Source organism: Carettochelys insculpta, chromosome 3, assembly GCF_033958435.1.
Source record: "Carettochelys insculpta isolate YL-2023 chromosome 3, ASM3395843v1, whole genome shotgun sequence".
In the NCBI taxonomy this organism is placed as follows: Eukaryota; Metazoa; Chordata; order Testudines; family Carettochelyidae; genus Carettochelys; species Carettochelys insculpta.
This window is the reverse complement of record NC_134139.1, coordinates 110,294,228-110,311,871: the sequence shown is the minus strand read 5'-3', so window position 1 is coordinate 110,311,871 and position 17,644 is coordinate 110,294,228. Positions and strand designations below refer to the sequence as shown.

General features: G+C 47.3%; 1 protein-coding gene across 1 annotated transcript in view; it reads right to left on the bottom strand.

The window, feature by feature from the left end:
• Positions 1-1,651: 1,651 nt before the first annotated feature.
• Positions 1,652-17,644, bottom strand: part of LOC142010691 (vesicular inhibitory amino acid transporter-like) — a 42,241-nt gene continuing 26,248 nt past the window's right edge. The window contains exon 2 of the mRNA XM_074989115.1: positions 1,652-2,803. Coding sequence (XP_074845216.1) covers positions 1,652-2,803 — 1,152 coding nt within the window. The remainder of the gene's footprint in view (positions 2,804-17,644) is intronic.

The window sequence follows — 17,644 nt, the reverse complement described above, 5'->3', positions numbered from 1 at the left end:
GGGGAAAGTGAGGGGAGCAGGCAGGGAGTGGGGGAAGCCTGCACAATTTGATTTGGAGTTTTGTTGAATAAACTAAGCTCAACAATTTTAAGCAACACTTCAAACTACCTTATGTCCCCAGACATATAAAGGATAAAATATAACACATCCTGTGCATGCATGTTTACTTATCTGAGAATGTTCTCCACATAAAGAAGTAATGATACCCTTTCATTGACATCATCCAAGTGATAATATCCTTTTGTCTGTGTGATTGGGGGTAATAATAACCTTTCAACTGCTTCCGTGCGCAGACCATTTTTTGTCATTCTACATAAAAATAAAAAAAGACAGCACTTTTTGAAAAGTAGAGAGGGACCAATATGCCCTTGTTTACACATGCTTCGATACAGAATGACTCAACTGAAGTACATGAAATTAATTAGGTGTAAATGTGGAGCAAATAAGAAAAGAGTTTGACCCAGAGTATTTAAGAGAGTACACAAATGCTAGAAGACTTGTTATTTTATCATTTGTGTGAGGGGTTTTGTTAATGTATAGAACCTTTGTCTCCGCAATTCATTAGGGTCTTATATTTAAAGCTGAAATTAGACAAGTGGTCATGATTCCATTAAATACCAGAAAGATTACAAAGGAACAGAGTGACATACTTAGTCTTACCCTAGTGTTGATCATTTAAGTTTAATTGTGCATAGTTTATCATCAAACAGATTAGTCTTGAGAGGTCACTGTCATTCCTGCAGGCCATTTGCATTACTGCTACGATATTGCAAAGAAAAATATTGCATTTAGGCAGTTATTATTGAGATTTCTGTTTTGTGCATGCCAACATATGGTTGGCTCAGATACTCCTTCATGTGACTCAGTAAAGGGGTATATGAAGCGGTTTACAATGAAATGTAAATTTTCTTCTTTCAGATAATTACTTTAATTCCTAACTTAGAATAGCTTTAGTATAATAAGATATGTATTCATTAAGGTACCCTGACTAGATTGCTTCCTATCATAGTGAATTATCACTAAAGTAAAATACATTATGATGCTGATTTCTTTATTAAGCTAATATTTTTTAAAACTAAAGAGCATGGTAAGTCTTAATAAACAGACTGTGTGTCTATTTATTGAACCTGATTTACATCATTTCAACTTTTATTTTAGTCAGATTAAAAGAGCAAAGAATTTTTCTGACTAATAAGGAAAGTGAACTTCATATTAACTTTTTTTCATTCTACTGGTGAGACTGCTTGCCACCAACCAAAAGAATAATTACATTGTAGGAGAATCAGTCTGAAAAACTGACTTTCAGGAAAACTGCACTGATTAGCTATAGTTCCTTTAAGAACATATAGCTTCACCCATAACTGTGAGTTAAAAGTGGGAATAGTCTGCTAAAAGTGCTTCTGTTTTACTATTAGTTTTTGTTATAGGACAATTAATCTTGAACATGAAAGCAAACAAAACTCCCATTTTAACTCCATGACAAAAATATTTTAGTTGTAAATGAAGTTTGTTTTTTCTTTACTCATTTTAAAAACAAGTTCCTATATCAAAGCACATTTGAAAGTCTTTGCTGTGTCAAATATTAATTTTGGAATTGCATTCTCATGGCTGATACCGAAGAATATGTCATCAGATTTTCAAGACGACCTTTCTATCTTCCTCCAAATGCTCCAATCAGTCCTTTTATTGAGCAGACTATACCCGCTAAGCTGCAAAGGAAACCAACAATAAAAATAGAAATGGCTGCACATTTCTCCAAGAACACTAATTTTTCCCATTTGAGGTTTAAGTGGAAAAGAGAAGGAAGAAGACAAGTCATAGCAGCACCAGTTACACTGCCTGTTAAACCCATCAGCAGAGCAAAATGTGGTATGAATATGGCCATCAGCAGAGTAAACAAGAGGACCAAGCCTCTTAAAACTACAGTAAACAGAGGGGCTCTATAATCAGAATGATTACTGCTAGATATACAAGTGTGCAGTATTTCTGTTACTGCAAAAAAAGGCAATGGATAAGACAGAAGAGCCTTGGCTAAGAGGCACAAATTCACCAGGGTTTGCAGGGACGATGGCAGGTTGTCAGTAATAACTTCCTTTGTCTCCTTGCCCCAGGTCAGGAATGCAGTCAGTGCAAAGGCTGTCTTGAAGAGACAAGCAAAAAAATGAGTCCAGTTCAACATACTATTAAATTCCTTTGGGTTTTTCATGTTTCCTTCAAGAGTAGGGAGAAATATTTGTGAAGTGTAACTGAAAATGATCACCCCCACTGAGACCAGGAAATCCTCAAACTCAATAGCGAATCTAAATTTTGTCCAAGACCACAAATGTGTTTGTGTCAGACAGTAACTCATCACTATGAAGATGATAATGAAATGGACTAAGGAGCAAAGCAGGCTGAGTTTGGAAATAATGTTGAGAGTTTTGATAAACACACAAGGCAGCAATGTTACAAATGCAAGTACTAACCAAGTTTTCTCCGTCACTGGTATATATGGAAAGCTATGTGACAGCAAGTTTCCACTAACAACCAGATACAAAATGCATGTCATGATCAGTTCCATCACCTGGGTCACATTGACAACTATGCCACCTAGTTTGGGAAATAGCTGTTTACAGCAAGTATTAGCAATGTCTTCATATGTGTTTCTCACTCTTATGAGCTGCCCATCTTCATTTTCTTCATACAAGCAAGCAATTAGAATTTTGCCGGTATAGCAGCAGAACATTGCAGCCAGGATAATAAGAAACAGCCCGCTGTATCCACTGTGAAGAAGAGCATATGGCAATCCTAGAACAAAAATTCCCTAGAGAGAGAAAGAGAGAAAGAAAACGGGACAAAAACCATGAGGCAAAATGTTCAGTGTAAGTAACGCCTTCCAACCTGCATCTGTTGAGTATTACCTTTACCATAATAAGAGAATTGTTATATCATTCCAATAACAATTACAAACAAAGGTATTTATTTAGGACAAACTCAGCCACACACACATGTACAGACAAGCTAAAAAAGACAGAAAGCATGAAAATGGTAGCAACAGGTTCCATTTTAATATTTAATGCTGATTTGATTAAAAGCATATTTTAAAAGCCTCATAGTCAGTTATTCAGTCAACATGCATATTCATGGAGCAGGTTCCATAATAAAATCAAACAGCTGTAGCGGCCATTTTAGAAGTTTCATCCAAATATTAAAATGTTACCATAGAAAAATCCAAGAATGACACACTGCTTTGGTTTAAAGATTATACAGGGGCACAGTTAACAGTCATCTGGAAATAAAATGCCATTAAGGTTACATCTTCACTACAAAAACAATGAGAAGTCCTGTGGCACCTTATAGACTAACAGATATATTGGAGCATAAGCTTTCATGGGCAAAGATCCACTTTGTCAGGTGCATTGACAAAGTGGGTCTTTGCCCACGAAAGCTGATACTCCAAAAAATCTGTCAGTCTACAAGGAGCCACAGGAATTCTTGTTTTTGGGGATACAGATTAGCACAGCTACCCCTCTCATGCTTGTCTTTACTACAGGGAAGATTGACACTGCTGTGGTTGATCTTCCAGAGTTCAATTTAGCATGGCTAATATGCTAAATCAAACTTACAGGGTGCCTGCATGAGTGAAGGTACTCCTGCCCTGTCTTAGAAGTAAGGGAAGTCAAGGGGAATGCACACTCCCATCGGCCTCCCTTAGAGGAGGCGGTGCAGAAGCCCAGACAAAAGTACTTCAACTCTAGCTATGTAGTTAACGTAGCTGGAATTGCACACGACTTTCTGCTGTAGTGTAAACCTGCCCTGGTGTTTAACGGGTTGCTTCCCCAGCAGTCTGAAACCTTATGGGCTCTTTGCTGTTGCAGACATTCCTGAAGTGAATACTCTTGTAGCCAAGAAGTCTGGCCTTTTTCACATGTCAAAAAATGTTTGATGATAGACACATACTTTTCTCTGAACATTTTCTCAGAAGAACTGGATTATATTTGTTTTACCAAATGTAAAGTCCCACACTTCAGTTTTACAAAACCCCAAAGTCATTGTCTTTTGCAAAGGTGTTTTTATTGCTTTTTAATTCAGATAAATACAATAGTATCAAATTCTGGAACAACCCAATGCCTAAAAAAGATACAATTTAAGATAAACAGCATCCCTGACATTTCCCCTTTTTTCTTATGTGACCAAATATACATTTATTACACTCTTGTCAGTGTTGTGTGTTCATGGTGAGAATTTAAAATAAAATTGAAAGGAAGCAAAATAGAGCAAAACATTATATTATATTATATTATATTATATTATATTATAGAGTAAAATGTAGGTATTTACAACACGTAACTAGGGATGGTGGCCCAAATCATAAGATCCTTGCCGGGAGTCATACGGCTTGTTTACACTAGCCCCCTCCTTCGAAGGGGGCATGTAAATGAGCCTGAGAGGGGAATACCAATGAGGTGCTGCACTGCCTATGCAGCACCTCATTAGCCTAATTCCTGTCATGTGAACTTCGAAGCTATCAACTTTGAAGCCCTGGCAAGCCTTTTAGTTGCAGGCACTTTGAAGTACCCATACAACTTCAAAGTGCCCTTTCTCCCAAAACATTTTGGGAGTAAGGGCACTTTGAAGTTGCGCTGGTACTTCAAAGTGCCTGCAGCTGTACTGGGCAGCCCTGTCTGCTGTGCTTCCAGTTGGCCATTTGGCTGCTCTCTGTCAACACAGAAGGTGGCTCTTGCAATCCACCTGGCAGAAGATATCTGCTGGGAAAACTTCTGTTGACAAACCGCTGTTATGTAGACATAGCCCCAGTGAGTACATTCATAGTAAGGTACTATTCAAAATGGGTCTGGGTAGTGTAATTGGACCTTTGCACCCAGATTCTCAAAGGTGTTTCTGTGCAAACTTTCTTTGGAATCAATGAGAGTTAAGCATCTAAATATCTTTTGAAGATCAGGGCCTTAATCCTTACTTGGGTGAACACCTGTTGACTTGAGTTTATAGGTGGGCTGAGTACAGCTTGTACATTATTATAAGGGAAAAAAGGTAGAAAAGAGGTGATGAATACAGACTTAGATAAGGAGTTCAAGGGAGAAGATAAACTAATGGCAAACTATTGAGAGTAATAAATAGTTTTTTGTCTGCCAGCCATAAACTAACTTACATTCTAAGTCAATGACCGCAGGGGACAGCCAACTGAGAAGAAAGATGGGCAGCCAACAAATTACTATCAGATTTTTACACTAAGGGATTGTCTACCCCGCCTCTTTGCTGTGCTGCAACTTTCTCACTCAGGGGTCTCAGAAAACACCCTTGAATGCTGCGCTTTACTGTGCTGTAAAGCTCCAGGGCAGGGGAACCAACATCCTCCATTGGCCCCTGGGCAAGGTATTTGTGTGGGTCCCAGCTGCATGTTCCTGGAATGGGCAGAGCCAAGGGTCAAAGGGCCAAGTTCAGGCAGCCCTCAGTGCCACCAGGAATGTACCAGGCCACCCCCACTCTCCCCACAGCTGTTAGTGCTTCCTGGAGCATGCAGCACGGTGCTCCAGCAGTGATTCAAAGGGGCTCCATCCACCACCGTTGTTACTGCTACTGTATCCCAGGGCAACTGCCCCCTTTGCCTCTTCCATCAGTGGGTCTAAGCAAGTGTAAACAGGAACTTAGGGCTGTTAGCTACTCCCCTTGTGGAGGTGGTTCACCCACAATGCTGGGAGAGCTATCTCTCAGCTCTGGTGCCCCGACTACACTGCTGCATTAAAGCTAGTTAGATCTCTCAGCCTGTGCACCAGTGGTATAATTTCTTTTACTTGATTTTCCTGTAGGTACACAAATCTCTAAAAGACAGTTGGATTAAAATTGCAGGATGAATCTTAAATACATCCTTAACTGTATCCATGCACAGTCCTTAACTATGCTCGTATATGCATTACACCTCTTAATGTTGCTCAGATTGTTAATTACACTTCTTTACTTGGGATGGGATTGTGGTTTTTTTCTGTATTATACACTTTCACAGGAGTGCTTTTAAGTCATTATGTGGCCCATTTTACTGGGTAATTATGTCTGATCATCTGTTCATCCCACTCATCGCAGTCACCAGAACTTTCTAAAGTCAGATAGAGACTTCAGTCCATACCTTATTTTAGTTCGATTCACGTTCTTATATAGGTAACATTATGATAGGACTTGAGCAATTTCCAGAAGCACATTACCGTGGTGCCTGAGGAACTTCTGGAAGCACATTAAGCAAGACAGTTAGTATTTAACACTCTTTCTATGGATATGTCCAAAGCTTCCTCCCATTCCTTCCTGACCATTTCTGGTCATGAGCCATCTTCGCTGAAAAGACTACAAATCTGACTATACAAAGAGTGCTGAAGGTGCATATTTTTGGTTGGTTAGTTGTTTTTTTTAAACAGAAGCCTTTAGCGGCAGGGAAAAGTTCTTACAGGCTCGCACTTTCTGCATGCAGCATGCCAGAGTGGGGATCAGCCTTGACAGCCCCAACACCTTGTTTGAAAAAATCAGAAAATCAGTGGAAGAATCTAGAGATGAAAATATCTTCTGTACCAGCCAGTGGAGATTGGTTTTCCCTCAGTTCATCACAGTGCATGGTAAGCTTTTCTCTTTTCTTCTTCATTTAGAGCTGTGAGAGCTTTTTGTTTTAAAAAAAAACAAAGGACTCCTAAGCTGTGTCTATACGTGCACGCTACTTCGAAGTAGCGGCACTAACTTCGAAATAGCGCCCGTCGCGGCTACACGCGTCGGGCGCTATTTCGAAGTTAACTTCGACGTTAGGCGGCGAGATGTCGAAGTCGCTAACCCCATGAGGGGATAGGAATAGCGCCCTACTTCGACGTTCAACGTCGAAGTAGGGACAGTGTAGACGATCCACGTCCTGCAACTTCGAAATTGCGGGGTCCTCCATGGCGGCCATCAGCTGGGGGATTGAGAGACGCTCTCTCCAGCCCCTCAGCTCACTGGCGGCCGTGTGGAGCGGCCCCTTAAAGGTCCCCTCCCCCTCCCTGACTCTGCAGGAAGCTGAGGCAACGTGCAGGCTGCAGCCTGCACACGCGGGCAGCCTGCTGCACCCTCAGCCACCCACCCAGCGGCGATGGCTAGCCGGCAGCCCCCCCAGCGCCCCCAGGGGACCCCCCCCCAAGGGGAGCCAGGGCAGCCAGTCTGGGAAGTGGCAGCAGGGCCCCTCCTGGACGGAGGCCGAGCTGCGGGACCTGCTGGGGCTCTGGAGTGAGGAGGAGGTGCTCCAGGTAATGGGGAGCAAGAGGCGGAACGCAGATGCGTTGCTCGGCTGGCCGATGGCCTGGCTGCCCAGGGTCACCCTGCCTGCACTCCTGATCATGTGAGGAGTAAGGTCAAGGAGCTGCAGCAGGGTTATGCCCGGTCCCGGGATGCGGCCAGCCGATCTGGGGCCGCCCCCGTCACTTGCCCCTTTTACAGGGAGCTCAGGGACATCCTGGGCTCCCGGCACACCTCCTCCCCTCCGGCCACCCTTGACACCTCGGCTGACGAGCTCCAGCAGGCCCTGCAGCCGGAGTCCGCCCCGGAGGCAAGCCCCGCACCCCGGGGGCCCCCCCCGGAGGCCATCCCCAGGACATCGTGGCAGGAGGAGGAGGAGGAGGGGGGCTCCTCCTCTGCAGAATCCAGCCTGCAGATCCTCCTCCTGCCATCCCGGAGCAGCAGCAGGGCCTCCGACCCCCGGGGATCTCCGGACCGTGGGAGCGGACCCACAGGTAGGTACCCCTCTCTGGTGGACACCCCTGGGCTTGAGGGGCGGGGGTAATAGAGATGTGTCCAGGGCCTCCCACATGCTCACATGGCCATGGCCCCAAGGACACCAGGGCCATGGCCCTCACAGCACTGCAGCCATCAGCCCCTGCCCCCCGCCACCCTGCATGACAGTGCCATGCCCCATCCCCGGGCCAGGGGGGAGCGGAACCTCGAGGGGCCCCCGGGCGGAGCGGGTGGGACACCCCGCAGCAGCAGCATGTGATGGAGTGGGGGGAGTGCCAAAGGGAGACTCAGGCTACATATGAGCCACAAGAGCCGAAGAGCTCCCAGGGCCAAAGGAGGATCCTGGCGCTACAGCTGGCAGGTGACACCTCTGCCCTGAACAAACAGGAGGGAGGAGCCGAGCTGGCTTGGAATTGGGGGGCGAGGGCGGGGGCCACAGGTAGAGGCTAGGGGAAGGGAGAGCTGGTAGGCAGCCAGCCTGAGGAGGGGGAAAGCTGCATCCCAGAGGGGCCCCCCTTGGGGTCTTCTCCCCACGACGGGTTGGAAGGACTGTCTCTCCCGACAGCTGGTGCTGTCACTCCTGCCAGAAAGTGGCCATCTGTGGCCTAAGAAACCTCTCCTGCTCTCAGACCCTGCGGGGTGAAGTGAGAGTCGCTCCCACCAGGGGACGGGGTGCAGGGCAGGGGGACCCCTGAACCACATCCATCACAGCATCATCTCCCGGGGACGGGGATGGGGAACCTGCAGCACAGGGCGGGGGGGACAAAGGCCATGGCTCGGGGCCCACACTAATGCCTGTCTCCATTCTTCTTTCCCCGCTCCTCTCCTGTGTCCTGCACCTGCACCTGCACCCTCAGAAGGACCGGAAGAGAGCGCCGGCTAGGCCTCAGTTGTCCCGGAGACCCCTCCGGGACCATCGCTCCAGGGCAGCCCCTCGGCCGAGGAACAACCGGCCCCGCGGAGGGCTAGACGGCGGACCCTGCGCCTACTACCGGCGACGGCGACGGACCCCCAGCTGCTGGCCATCCTCCGCCGGCAGCTGGAGGTCTCGGAGCAGCACCTCCAGCTGCAGGAGCGGGCGCTGGCCTGGCGCCAGGAGGCATGGGGGGCCTATATGCAGACATTTAACCGGCTGGTGGACTACCTGGCCCCCCATGCTGCGCCGGCCGACCCATCGCCCGCCCTGCCCGCTCCTGCAGCCCCACCACCAGCTGCTTCTCCCGTCGCCGGCCCATCCGCCGTTGCCCCGCCACCCACCCGCGAGGGCCAGAGCGCCGAGGGACCCCTGGAGCCACCTGAGACTCGCCGGCCCCGATACCTTCCGGTCCAACCCGCTCCCACCCAGCTGCGGACCAGGCTGCGATCACGGTGGGGCTCCCGGCTGGGCACGCCTAGTACCGGGTATAGGGGCGAGGGGCCCGGGACGTGGCCCCCCCCTTGTATATAGTTGGACCCTGTTTTTTTGGTTCCCCCGTTTGCCCCATCCCCCCCATGTAAATAGTTCTCCCCTTTCTCCTCCCTGGTTTTCTTTTTATTATTTATTGCACACTGTTGTTTATTTGGATTGTTTTATTTGTGTACATATTGCTTTGGTTGAACGTTTGTACCTAGTTTTCTGTTTGTGCTTCACATATTTATTTACACCCAAAAAAAAAGGTTCGGCCAGAAAAACAAAATTTACGTTCAGCCACAAGTTCGTGCTGTCATTTGTCCAGGACAAGTGGGAGGGGGGGGCGGTGGGGTGCTCCATGGTGTGGGCGTTGGGGCAGGAGTGTGCGGGAGGAAGGGGCGGGCAGTAGGGGGCCTGGGCAGAGTTCACCCCGCTGCCTGTTGGTCGAAGTGGGCCCGCAGGGCCTCCCGGACCAGGGTCCCCTCGGGGTCCACCTGCCGACTGGGGGCAGCAGGTGGCTGCACGTGTGCCCTGCCGGCCTCCACGGCCCAGCCCTCCAGAAAGGTCTCCCCCTTGCTCTCCACGAGGTTGTGCAGGGCGCAGCAGGCTCCCACAATCTGGGGGATGTTGTTGGGGCCCGCATCCAGGCGGGTCAGGAGACATCTCCAGCGTCCCTTCAGGCGGCCAAATGAGCGCTCCACCACCTGGCACGCACGGTTCAGGCGCTCGTTGAAGCGCTCCTGGCTAGCGGAGAGATGGCCCGTGTAGGGGTGCATGAGCCATGGCCAGAGGGGGTATGCCGCATCTGCGATGACGCAGAAGGGCATGGTGGTGTCCCCCAGAGGGATCTCCCGCTGGGGGATGTAGGTCCCCGCCTCCAGCCGGCGGCACAGGCCCGAGTTCCGGAAAACCCGGGCGTCGTGTGTGCTGCCAGGCCAGCCCACGTAAATGTCCTGGAAACGTCCCCGGCTGTCCACCAAGGCCTGCAGGACGACAGAATGGTAGCCCTTTCGATTGAGGTATCATCCGCCACTGTGCTGCGGGGCGCGGATGGGGATGTGAGTCCCATCCAGAGCCCCGAAGCAGTTGGGGAAGCCCAGGGTTGCAAAGGCGGCGACGGTGGCATCTGGGTCCCCCAGCCTCACGAGCCTGTGCAGGAGCATGGCGTTGATGGCACGCACAACCTGCAGAGAAAGCACATGGGACAGCCCCAATGAGGGGTGAGCAGGGTGTGCGTGGCCCTGCCCTGCTCTGGCCCCCCTGCCCTGGCCCCCCTGCTCTGGCCCCCCTGCCCTGCTCTGGCCCTGCCCTGCCCTGCCCTGCCCTGCCCTGGCCCCCCTGCTCTGGCCCCCCTGCCCTGCTCTGGCCCTTCCCTGCCCTGCCCTGCTCTGGCCCCCCTGCCCTGCCCTGCCCTGCCCTGGCCTGCCCTGCCCTGGCCCCCCTGCCCTGGCCTGCCCTGCTCTGGCCCCCCTGCTCTGGCCCCCCTGCCCTGCCCTGGCATCCCCCTGTGGGTTCTCTTACCTCCATGAAGACAGCCCCGACGGTGGCCTTGCCGACACCAAACTGCTGTCCCACGGATCGGTAGCTGTCCTGAGTGGCCAGCTTCCAGACAGCGATGCTGACCCGTTTCTCCACAGGGAGGGCACGCCGCATGGCAGTGTCCTGGTGCCTGAGTGCGGGGGTGAGCCACTGGCACAGCTCCAGGAATGTCTGCCGGCTCATCCTGAAGTTCCTGAGCCAGTGGTCATCGTCCCACTCCCCAAGCACCAGCCGCTCCCACCAGTCGGTGCTGGTGGGGTAGCTCCACAGCCGCCGGCGTCTGAGGCGGGGGGTGGAGCGGGGTGCTGCAGGGGTAGGGGTTAAGCCCTGCTGCCCTGGGGGCATCTCCTCCCCCGGGGCAAGGAGGTGCTCAGCTGCCTCCCACATGGCATGGGCCAGGGCAAGCCCTGCTCCTGCTGGGAGGGCTGTGTGGACCTCTAGCTGCTGCTGCTGCTGCTGCTGGGGGTCCATGACTGCGGCGCCTGGGGTCTGTGTGCCTATGGCTCCTCAGACCGCGTGCTGTGCAGGCTGAGTGTATGTGGGAGGGGCCCTTTAAGGGAGCGGCTAGCTGTTGCCCCGGAAGCACTAGTCCGCCCTTTGATCCTGTCTGCAGCTGTGCCTGGCATCCCTATTTCGATGTGTGCTACTTGTGTGTGTAGACGTTCCCTCGCTGCGCCTCTTTCGATGTTGGCCTGAGCAACGTCTAAGTTGAACATCGACGTTGCCGGCCCTGGAGGACGTGTAGACGCTATTCATTGAAATAGCCTATTTCGATGTCGCAACATCGAAATAAGCTACTTCGATGTAGGCTTCACGTGTAGACGTAGCCCTAATGTGCAGCTGAGAGTTCCAAGAGTATGTGCTGACCTCATAGAGTAACAATATAATTAATTCACAGGCAGGTGTCAACATAGGCCTTCCTCACACAGCATCTTCTACCCCACTGAATTTATTCCATGAACATTTTCGTAACTATTTTCATCCCATACTAAGAGATAAGTCTTTCAGACAATATTATCATATCCCACAGCCATTGACTGCTCACCCTATAGGTATCTGTTTTCTTTTTCTTAATTGTTCATTTTTTCAACTATGGCATAACTTCTAAGATCCCCTAGCTATTTACTTATATCAGATGATTTTTCTTTGGATTTGGATAAACAGTCTACTCTTTCTTAAAATAAACCACAAAAAGTTGCCAATTTCAGTATACCTGGAAGATAGACTGGCGTTGACAAATGTAAGTTTAAACTGCACATTTCTACTGTAAGTCATTTTTTTCTGCCTGACATCCCTCTTTTGTGCTTTCATTTTAATTAATGACCAGAAGACTTAGCCACCTTTTCCTGAATCCAGGTCCAGCCTGGGACAGTGGAAGCCATGTGGCTTGCCCTCTGACTTCTCCCTGGGTCTGGCCTGGGGTGAGAGAGCTTGTGTGGTGGGTAGCAGTTGCTTCCCAGGGCAGGCTGAGGTGATGGGGGCCATGATGCTGGCCAGTGAATGCTCTCCAGAGCTTGGGCACTTGGTTCCCTCCACCCTGTGGTTATTTGTGAGAATAAATGTCCTTCCTATGACACCCTTCTTTTAGAGGCAAAATAATCAAATTCCAGGCATATCCCATTGTTCTGGGAGAACCAAACCCTGACCTTGCTTTATGTTATAAGAGGAAGCTGCATACCAAATTTTGTGGTCCCAGCTCTTACCTTTAAGAGTTCTCAAACCAATGCACAGATGAATGGACACAGACAGACAGATGTACAAATTCTCTAAAATATATGGTAGATTATGATAACTAAGAACAGCAAACTTCTAGCCTCCTGGCCATAATGATGTGTAGTCTTCCCATAGAGATGATGATTAGTAACCAGAAATGAGTGGGTGAGACACTTCCATAATGCATGTGTTAAAGTGGCCCTGTCTCCATTGTCTCTTCACAATCAATTTTATTAATGACTTTCCTTATAAGAAAAACATTTTCACATTGTTGGGATTTTTAATTATACATCTAAAAGAGTTAATGATGAAAAGCAGGACTTGATAGAAAGTGGATAAGGGTATGTAGCCAGACAAAGTCTCCCCTTTACAAGCCAGCTTGCTCACTGCCCCCACCCCCCACTGAGAAGCACACAGGGCACGGAAACGGCTGCTGACAGCACAGTCTTTGATGCCCTCATTGAGGCCCAGATGTGCTAGCTTATTGTGACCCTGAGAAACAGAAAGTACAGATAGAGGGCTAACAGGCCAAACTGTCAACAAGGGGCGGGGGACCCTCAGGAAATCACCCCAGCTGGCATTGATGAATTTGATGACCATACAACCATCCCAGAAAGGGAAGTCCCTGCCCACACAAAAAGAATGTCCTATACTCCTAAATTGCTTATCTCCTGTATTACAAGTGCAAATTAAGTAAGAAATGCCCTTGTAACAAACTGGTGTCACAAAGACAGACCAGTATGATCTGGCACCTTAGATAAGAAAGAGAATACGTAACCCAAAAAGGGGGGCCCAGCAGAACTCTAACTTTGAGTGCATTCCACCAACTACCTGCTGGTCGGGTCAGGTGATTGCCTCCCGAGGTCCGCAACTGGGGACGCCCAACGTCGTATTCGTCTTTCTGCGGAATTGAGTGACCGATCCGGCTTGGCTACGCTGGTATCGAGAGATGCAGAGAGGGTAAGATATACCCATGCTAGGTCTCTGGTTTTTTTGTGCACAGCTAAAGAATTAGAGCTCTGTAACTAGATGTTGTTGTGTCAAGATATCATTGTGTTAGATGGTAACAGATATCTTTGTATTGGATTGTAACGTAACTTGTTAACACCTGTACTTTGCTAGCATATAAGAAGTAGACAATAGCCTTTTGTAACCACATGCTTATAACTGTAGCTTAATAAACTTGTAACCAGTTAAAATCTAAGCCTGACTGCTGTTAACCCTTTTGTCAGTGCAACACAGCCGGCACAACAAAAGAACTGTAACTGTTTGGTTACCACAGCCTGGCCATAGGTGAGAGTGCTAGCAGCTCCCTGCTCTAACAGTAAAAACTGGGTTGTTTAGGACCCAGGGGAGTACCTCTCTGCACATTACCCGGCCACTGGCTAACAGGGGAGCTTGGTGGTTTAAGCATTAACCTGCTAAACCCATGGTTGTAAACTCAACCCTGGAGGCTGCCACTTAGAGATCTGGGGCAAGTAGCTAATTTTTTTTTTTAAGAAGGCGGGGGCTGGACTCAATGACCTCCCAAGATCCCTTCCAGTTCTGTGAGATGTGTATCTCCAGATGTAAAGTAGGATATCTTGCCGTACTTCAGAATCAGACTCAGTCTCCTGTTCTTAACTCATTACAAGTCATAATTTCTTCAAGGATATTTTGTACACGTCATCAAATTTAAAAATACGAATTTCAGAGGAAAATAGAGTTCTAGTGAGCACTCTTGTAATATCAGTGTCACAGAACTGCATGGACAGTGGGCCAGATTCTCTGATTTGCTGAGATTGTCTCAGTGTTTAGTCCATTAAAAATTTCTCCTACATAAAGAAAATCTCACCTGGGGCAAGGGTGCTGTAACAGCTTCTATGCTACTTTACTCCTAGCCCCCCCACATAGGGGTTGACTCTAATGGAAGGGACTGGGATTAGTGCATCTGAAAACCCTCATGGTCACCAGCTTCTGTAATGGCACAAAGTGAAATACCACACTTAGGTCTAGACAGCCTTTGTGAAATGGACCCACAAAAGTTGACTAAGGCAAGGGAACATGGAGCAAGACCCATCCAAACTCCCCAGCTAGGGGTTATCAGCATGACAGGATGCAGTCAGATCTTCCAGCTATCCTCCGTCTGGGGCAAATCCAGCGTAATCAGCAGCCAGTGTCAGAGTTACCTAGATGCCAGCACCAGACAGGAGCATTGCAACCCCCACCTCTTCACACCTTATTCAGTGCTGCAAACTTGCCAGGCCTTAATTCTGCTCATTAGTTTGCCATAGTCAGTTACGGAAATAAGGTGATGCATACTCACCAAATATGCAGATTAATGCATTATGCTGTTTAATGACAATCTGCAGATTTCTAAACTTTCAGCCTTAACAGCTGCGTATACACGTGCACGCTACTTCGAAGTAGCGGCACCAACTTCGACGTTAGGCGGGGAGACGTCGAAGTCGCTAACCTCATGAGGAGATAGGAATAGCGCCCTACTTCGACGTTCAACATCGAAGTAGGGACCGTGTAGACGATCCGCGTCCCGCAACTTCGAAATTGCTGGGTCCTCCACGGCGGCCATCAGCTGGGGGGTTGAGAGATGCTCTCTCTCCAGCCCCTGCGGGGCTCTATGGTCACCGTGGGCAGCAGCCCTTAGCCCAGGGCTTCTGGCTGCTTCTGCGACAGCTGGGGATCCATGCTGCAGGCACATGGTCTGCAACCAGTTGTCAGCTCTGTGTATCTTGTGTTGTTTAGTGCAACTGTGTCTGGGAGGGGCCCTTTAAGGGAGCGGCTTGCTGTTGAGTCCACCCTGTGACCCTGTCTGCAGCTGTGCCTGGCATCCGTATTTCGATGTGTGCTACTTTGACGTGTAGACGTTCCCTCGCTGCGCCTATTTCGATGTTGGGCTGAGCAACGTCGAAGTTGAACATTGACGTTGCTGGTCCTGGAGGACGTGTAGACGTTATTCATCGAAATAGACTATTTCGATGTCGCAACATCGAAATAAGCTATTTCGATGTTGGCTGCACGTGTAGACGTAGCCAACAGGGCTTTTGCCATGTACGTGATACTGACTACTTAATTTCACAAGCCATTTCAGCCTACAAAGTATCACACGCCTGTAAAAACAAAGCTGTATCCCTCACAGGGAAGGTAACGTGGCAGAAAGAGAACAGACCAGATCACGCTGGGAAGAAAATGAAGTGAGAAAGGAACAAAAGGAATAATGAAAATAACTGGTTCAAGCTTAGAGCTGAATCAAATGAAAAAACTAAAGTAGGACAGGAAGTAAATACAAATACATTGATAAATTAGTAACAAGTGCCCAGAATAACCAATATATTGGCTTCATATCAGAATAGATGGCAAAAAAGGCTAGACTGCTACGCTGGTGCTAGATTAACTCTGATAAATTTTCTACGTCATTTGCAAATGTTATACAGAACCAGTCTAATAGACTAATCCTAATATTTCTGCAACCATATTCTTCGCTGTGTACTAACTCTGAGTTAGGCATCTCCTTGGAAGGGCAGAGGGATGAACCTACCTATATAGGGAAATATATACTGTCATACAATATTATTTTGTTTGTGGATATTACCTTACATATGTTATTTTCCTGTATTTACACAAACATACACTTCTACACTATTTATATAAAATACAGCTAAGTGCTTATTTGAATTCAAGGTAATCTTATAAATACAGGAAAAATCCCTTAATCTTGTGCAATTAGAGCAAGAGCTATTTGAAGTGGTACCTGGGTTTGTTTTGTTTTCTTAGCTCTTCAACAACCTACTCAAATATATCAGAGGCTTTCTCATCATTATACTAGAAAGACTTGTGGCTTTTTTCTATTTTGTTTTTATTTTTATTTTGTTTTTATTTTTTATTTTCTATTTTTGTTTTATTTTTATCAGACAAGACAGACTGAATTTAGCCTTCCTGTTCCTTAGTTTATTTTTAATAGTGATGAAGGCAGCCCTACAACATGGGGTCTCCAAAATGATGTCTAAATAAAGAAAACCAGGGCTCTAGTCATTCAGTTTTTTTCTTTATGGAACTAGAATTTAAGTATACATTTTCTATGCTGGTATTTCAAGAATTTAATTCTTATCCAAGTTCATCCTCCATTTTAAGGACCTGTTAAGTTTCCATTAGTTCTGACTCAGAGACATATAAATTCAAAATTATGCCCACTAAAACAATTGCAGAAAGAGAATTTTTATGTGGTCCTTACCTCAAGATTTCAGAGATCCATTTCTTTCTCACAGCTTTTATGACCAGAAGAACCTATTAGCTCACTCAGACGCATGGTTTTCAACTTTTTTTCATTGGAAGACTTCTAAAAATTTCCAGTGGAAGTGTCAGAGACTGTTAGCATTAGTCTGTATCCACAAAAACAATGAGAGGTCCTTTGGCATCTTATAGACTAAGAGAGTTTTTGGAGTATATGCTTTCATGGGGAGGGATAGCTCAATGTTTAGAATACTGGGCTTTTAAACCCCATGTTATGTCAGTCCTTGGCAGGGCCTTTCAAGATTCTGGGGCAAGTTTAATTCCTACCTCGCAGAATGGTGACAGTTAAGTGGCTTGAGAATTAGCATGCTAAATCTAAGGTTGTAAGTGCAATTCCTCAGGAGGCCATCTAGGGCAAATAGATCTGAAAAAAGTTAATGAGAGTCTTGGGGATTGTGATAAGCCCTCTTGTATGGGCTGGACTGCATGACCTCTGAAGACCCCTTCCTTCTCTATGGGGTAGGTATACCTCCATATCTGACAAAGCGGGTCTTTGGCTACAAAAGCTTATGTTCCAAAAACCTTAGCTTATAAGGCACCCCAAGACTTCTCATCACTTTTCCAATGGAAGTGCAGATCCCTCTGGACATCATAGACCTGGTTTGTGGACCTCAAGTTGAAAGCCACTGATCTAATCTGACTTCTTTGTAACAAAGGCTTTAGAACCTAGTTATACCTGTGCTGAGCCCAATGACTTGTATGGTTTAAAAATACTCCCAGAAAGGCATCAACACTTATGGGAAGACAGCTAGAGATGGAGAATCCACCACTTCCTAAATAGTTTATTCCCATGGTAAATCATTTCACTATTAAAAATGTGTGTCTTATTTTCAATATGATTTTTTTCTGGCTTTTAACTTCTAGCCATTAATTGTTGCTAAATTAGAAAGCTCCTTAGTGTCCACTATTTTTCTCCATGTGCAGAAACTGATATGCCATAACTAACTCATCTCTCCATTTTCTCTTTGATAAGCTAAA